Source organism: Heliangelus exortis, chromosome 2, assembly GCF_036169615.1.
Source record: "Heliangelus exortis chromosome 2, bHelExo1.hap1, whole genome shotgun sequence".
Lineage (NCBI taxonomy): Eukaryota > Metazoa > Chordata > Aves > Apodiformes > Trochilidae > Heliangelus > Heliangelus exortis.
The window spans coordinates 27,331,419-27,337,917 of NC_092423.1; the positions used below are offsets into that span (position 1 = coordinate 27,331,419).

Here is a 6,499-nt window from a genome sequence, read left to right on the forward strand (position 1 = left end):
TTTTCTTCAGACCCCACAAAATCCTCTCAACCAAGTGAACACTGCAAGTAAATCCACCATTTTGTATGTAATAAAAAGGAAGATAATCTGAACTGCTACTAAATAAACCACACCCAACTGACCTGCAAAACTTTCCCATATAAAATACGGTCTTTTCAAGTATTTTTCATTTTGCAGTCCATTACCACAAATTACTTTTCTTCCCAAGTAAAAGCTCATGCTGCTCAGTTTCTTTGAATCTATCCACAGCAGCTACATTCTGAGGCTCCACTTTAGCTGGACTGAAATACACCAAGATGGGAACAGCTGTACTCTGTCAGATAGACCAGAATTATTTCCCTTATCCAGGGAAATACCAGATGTTCATGGAAAAGCACAAAGACAAACCTACCGTAAGCTACAGACTTGCAGATAATTTATGTCTTCCCATAGCAGGACTCAGCCAAGTATTGAAGTATGAGAGAATTTGCCCTTGTTGAGGTATTTTTGTTCTTACATGAAAATCTTTTTCAACTCTAGTACCCTGTTCTGCTTACCATGGGCTTCCCTTCCTTAAAAGCACGACCCACCAGAAATCTTAAATATGTTAGGAAAGGAAAAAGGAACCTTTTGCAGACAACTTGACCTTTTTTTTTTTCCCCTCCAGCAACATATGGCAACATCTGTTGCCTCCCTGCTGGTCAGTGACTTGTCAGCATTGACTTCTCTGCTAAAAAATTCCTAAAGTGGCAAGTAGAAAAATTCAGGTACAGTTTAAAAAAAAAAATAATAAAAAAAAATATATATATACACACACATATATATATACACATATAAATTACATACTTTCAAATTCTTGCTGTTTGCTGTATTTGCATGAATATGCAATTATTTCTCTGAAGTCAACGGAGTATAAAGCCCATGAAGACAACTCTTTGCTTTCTTGTTGAGGAAACATGAATTGTCTTCTGCTTACTATCTGAATGATCACACAACAAACCATGAACTGAATCTATACATTTAGCAAAGTTAAAGAATGGACACATCACATTTCAGACGTTTATTAAGCCTCATCAAAACACTTTCAAACACAGGACCAAGTGCAGCCTGAGGCAAGTTTGTTTACTTCCTGGGTAATTAAACATGACAATTGTGCGGACGGCTTCCGGAAGACCTTTCTGCGCAGCTGAGGGAAATGAGGGTGTTGTTCAGAAGTCAGGACGGTCCTTTTTCAGTTTACTGTAGTCTACATTAATCGAGTAGAACTGGGAAAAAGAAGGGAAAGAAGCTTGGCTATACATTTACCACGACATTTACTAAAACACATGAATCACTTCAGCTCAAATCAGGACACTGAAATCAGTTTGAGTCTGTATGTTTGACAATAATAAACAAATAAAGACTTTGAAGAGCAGTAACTTTTTAATATTCTCTTCATTCTGCAAGCAGTACTAGAGAACCAGAGAAAACTCACAGTGTCTCTTCTTTAATTGCCAAAATTGTCTGTTTACAGGAAATTCTTGCAGTACAGCTGAGTTTTCCTTTTAGCACAAAATCTATGTGCACCTGCATATCGAAGGCACCTACCTTGCCAAAGTGACATAAAAACATGATATATATGAACAGAAAGTGCCACAAGTGAACACTTAAAAGCAACGCTGCAAAAGCCAAGTTTGGTTTAAGTACCTGCATCTAGAACTGCATGGGTATGACAAGGAGGAAGGAAAGTAAGAATAGATCCTTTCACTCTCAGCTTATGTTAAATTTGGATCCCATTACAAGCAATGGAAAACAGCCCCAATAGTAACTAAGGACAATTAAATTACATATTGAATGCATATTTTATCCCAGCCTGCCGTGACATCAAGCATGTGATGCTACAATTTTTCTTCTTAAAAAGTAAGAGATATTTCTTTTAGCTTATTTTTATCTCTGGCCAAATTTTTATTAATTTAACTTCCTCAGACAAACCAAAGCAAAACATTCAAATTACAGCTTTCTGTGCAACTCCTGTAGTAATAATCAGGTCTTCAACCCTTCTTTGGGAAGACTGAGGAAGTTGGTATGGTAAAGAGTTTACAAAACTTCTTTTATTTCATCAAAACCTGAAAATTTTTGTGTAAGAGCTTTTTCCTAAACAGTCATCATCAATTTAAGAGCATATGCCTCTTTCCCACAGGGCAGATTTTGGAAAAAAAAAAAAAAAAAAAAAAAAGAATAGCCTAATAATACACACACACCCAAATATGGTAAACCCTGAAGTTGCATTTGCAGAGCAGGACAGAAGGGGAATGCTACCCAAGGCATGGACTCTTTAAAATTCATGCTGCGTGCTATATTGAATTTGCCTCTTTTAGATATTTAGGAAACAAAACCTTTTCAGAAGCATCAATGAAAATAGAAGTGTTCTGCTCTTCCTGGACCACAAGAAGTTTTATTTTGGTGCAGAGTTTATGCTTATTTCAGTGATTGGAACAGTAAGACATGTTACTGAACAGAGGCTAACTTTAAAATCACAGTAAGCTTTGTTTTTTTGGTAGCTTGAGGATAATCTAAAAATATTGTTAACAAGTATCTACTAAACTACCAATTACGCATAACAAGAGGAAAAATATTATTTCTGTAATTACTGAATGCTTTAAACATACTTGTGTGCTTCCTCATTAGTTCAATGAAGTAATTTGAACTCAAAGAACATTTCTATTGCTTCCATTAACATACAATTGTTTTCAAGTAACTGTAGAACTGAAGCAGTGTTTACATTGAAGACCTGATGTTTTCTCACAGGTTGAAGTCAACAGTTTAGCACTTAGAAAGCTTTAGTTCAGAACTTAAAAAGTTTTGTTCTTCCAGGAGTTTATTTCTGAATATTACAAGCTAGTATATTTTTCTTTTTCTTACAGTGTAATATATATGACTGCTTCTGTATGGACTCCCCTAAAAACCAGGTCTAGGGAAGTTTTAAATCTCAAACACAGTTCTCTGTTCCAAGTTCTAAAGATAAACAAGTGATGCCCAGCAGAGAAAATACATCACTCATTCAGCTAATTTCCAATACACTCAAACATCCTAAAGGAGCAGGATACACCCTTGATATTACATTTCCTAAAAATCTGTATTTTTTTTTGTTTTACCTTGTACTGGTCACTGGGAGACAGCTTGTTCCAAGGTTCTGGATTATTTTTCTTGTCCCAGCTATTGAGAAAAATGGATGAAGAACATATGAAGAAGAATATGGATGAAGAATCACACTACCTTCACAATAAATAGAATTTGGATGTGTCACCCATCCATCTGAGTTTCCACAGATAAAGACACAGTCCTTTGTCATCAATGTCTAAATATCATAACCGTAAACAAACAAATCTCCAAAGCAAGGAAATCTGCATATGATTAGTGCCAGCAATATTGCTGGAAGCAACTAAGGCCTCAAGAAACATCAGGACAAAGGCAGTGATTTTGCTTTAATAAACACAGCAAGAGGCCTGGATGTTGTTAATAATTCTATACCTACCTGACATCAGGGTTAAACATTGCCAAGCGCATGAGATAGAGGCCTGCGCCCATGCCTCCACATCCAATGATGACAAACAGAGGGATCAACTAAAACAACAAGATTATTAAATGTCATATCACAATGCAACAAAATGCTGTTGCTGCACAGCGTTTCTGATTACAGAGATGGCAAATCAAAGGTCACAGACTGAGCCATAAAGCAAGGCCCTCTAAAACCCTGACATAAGCTCCCTGTGTGCAGGACATCCTTGGGGTCAAAGAGAACCAGGAAGTACTGTGAGGCAGAAATTAAAAAAATGCTGCTACATCTAGAACAACCCAATATCGCACAACTAACTGCACGTTTCTAAGGAATAAACATCAGTGCCCCTGCTGCTCAAAACAACCCCATTACCGGTACCACTGATCACGAAGTAAGAAAATGGGAGTGGGTGGGTGCAGGGAAAGAGACGGGCAAGAAGAATGGAGGAGCCACCCCGAGCCTTGCTGCAGGAGAAAGGCCCACACGTAGTAGAGGGAAGAGGGAACCTGACCGATCATCTCCCGAGCTGCCTCCCAGCCCCGGCCCACCGGAGATGCCAGGCATCCAGAGGGGAGACGGCAGAACGGAGAGGGCCAGGGGCACCGCCCGTCCGCAGGGGAAGGGGCGGCGGCCCGCCGGGTCCGAGGAGCCGCAGCCCCCGCTCCGTCGGGGCACTGCCCCCGGGTACTCACGCTGGGGTGCTTCTTGGCGTGGGTGAATATAACGCGGAACATGGTGGCAGAGGGCGCAGGCGAAGGTCTCCCTCTCTACCAGCCTCCGGAGCCCGTCCTCCCTCTCCAGCCGTCGAGGCCCAATGTCACCCGAGGCCCCCGCACGGCAGGTGCCCGCAGCCGCAGCCCGGATGTAGCAGCTCCGGCGTTTGCCTGTTCGCCCTCCGCCGCGCCCCCAGCGACCGCCGCCACACCGCAACGGCCGACACCGACACCGCCGAGCGCCCCGGAGCTCGCAGCTCTGACGTTAGCGCGACCCTCGGCCGTCCGGCCCGGCTGCACGGCTCGGGCAGCAGGCACCTGCCCGGGCACCCCGGGCCCGCTCCGCAGGAGGGAGCCGAGAAGGCGCCAACGCCGCTTCGCCCCGCCCGCTGCCGGCAGAGGGGCCGGGAACGCCTGCGCTGTGGGCAGCGGGTGCTGCGGCGGGCAAGGCGCTGGTGTGAGCCGGAGTCAGGGAGCCTCTGCCGGCCGGCTCCTTAGGGCCGCATGGTCCCCGCTCCCACATACCGCTCTCCTCCTCTTTCCAGCTTTTGCCACGCAGGCGGCAGCCAGAAGCCGCCTCAGCCGTCCCCAGAGGCGCCTGCACTCCCTGCACTCCCTGCCCTCTCAGCTCTGGCAGCGGGACCGCGGTGAAGGGGAGCGGCGGACGCGGGTGCGGAAACGGACCCCTGGGTCGGCTGCCTCCTCTGCGAGGGAAACCTCCCTGTGGAGGGCTGGCTGTACCGTCAGACGGGTTAAAAGTTGAGGGGGTGGTTTAAAGGTGAGACAAGGGTTAGGGTTTCGTTATCTCGATAACGAGATCTGTCGTACAACTGCGAAGTTAAATCTGCAACATTCAGGGTGGCAAAAAAATTGAGTGCGTGTGCAGGGTTGAGAGAGATCTTTGATTTTCAAATGTAGCGTACCACATGATAATGAAATTTGTTATCTAATTCTAAATGAGGCATAGATCTACTGTAGTCAAAATGTGTCCCAGTGCAGTCCTGGTTTGGTCTCCATTGCTGTATATCTTATTCTATACAGAATTGGGAACCTAATGCATATCTTTGGGTAGCATTGCCAGCCAATGGATTCCGTTCTTAAACTAATCCAAACCAGTCATTAAGAAATTCCTTTTTAGGTTTTAGCGTGCTAAGCCAACCTAAGACAAAAAGATTCCTAGGAAGAAATAATCACTTCACATAAATGCTAGTGGGGTTTGTGTTTTTTTATCGAAGTAAAATTTTTAAGTGAAAAATAGTAAAATGACAGAAACTAAATGTGTTTAAGCAAACTGTTGTCTTCTGTTTCACTCGTTCCACAGACTGGCTGTTGCTTATTTTCAAAAATTGGCTCAAATTATCCCGGAGACAGTAAATTATTAAAAAAAAATTGTATTCTTTGCATATTATTCCGTAACGCAGACGTACTCAGTTTGAGCCTGCCTAATGTGGCTAACAGATAACCATGGACAAGAATAACACGCTGGCACGTGGCCATATTTAGTAACTTGTACACATAAGTTTGACAAGTCATTAGATGACACCAAAAAAATTACAAAAATGTTTTCTTTGGATCTGTGCAGTCCTATTGCTTGTCTCCCTCGTTTGTTTCAGATTTGATAAACAGAAAAGGAACACTGTGTGTTCCAAGAGTCCGTTTCACTGTGTGTTATATGGTGAGGACCACATTTTTCCATTTTTTCTGTATAAAGAGCATTTTGCCCATGCAGTTAGAAATATTAAAAATATTTCTGCTACTTCTTTTGCAAGACAGAAATACCTGAAGCCTCCACAAGCAGCTTGGAGCAACTGCTCACATTGTTGTACAGTATATATTTGGACCACTGGAAATAGCAGTCGCTGAAGTAGCTGCAGATTAACCATGGGGAAACCAAAGTGTGGATGGATGGCCCACATAACTATGTGGGGCTGCTCACCAAAACTTGCCTCAGATTAAAGCAGTCTGCTTGCTTCTCACAGGCAATGTAAGACTAAGTTACGGAAATTTAGAGATTTGAGTTTCTATACTACTAAGGGAATACCAGTCAGGGATACTTTATTTCTTGTGGGCATGTCTTTGGCACCTATTTTTAGAGAACACATTACTGCTTTTATATACTGCTCAGAATTTTTTTTTCCGCAACAATTAGTACTTTTGTTGGCTTCTTGTGCTTTTATGAATTTAAAGAGAGGCATAGTGCATTAACAATTTGCAAAATTTGTCATGCATTTACAGGCTTTCATACATTTAACCACTGTGTATATCAGCT

General features: G+C 42.6%; 1 protein-coding gene across 1 annotated transcript; it reads right to left on the reverse strand.

Moving 5' to 3' along the window:
• Positions 1 to 1,024: 1,024 nt before the first annotated feature.
• Positions 1,025 to 4,351, reverse strand: NDUFA4 (NDUFA4 mitochondrial complex associated). Its single transcript, XM_071735325.1, has 4 exons — positions 4,210 to 4,351; positions 3,494 to 3,582; positions 3,114 to 3,174; positions 1,025 to 1,244 (listed from the first exon to the last, which is right to left on the reverse strand). Exons 1-4 carry the CDS (start codon positions 4,249 to 4,251, stop codon positions 1,188 to 1,190), a joined length of 249 nt encoding a protein of 82 aa, XP_071591426.1. The 5' UTR covers positions 4,252 to 4,351; the 3' UTR covers positions 1,025 to 1,187.
• Between the last annotated feature and the right edge of the window lie 2,148 nt (positions 4,352 to 6,499).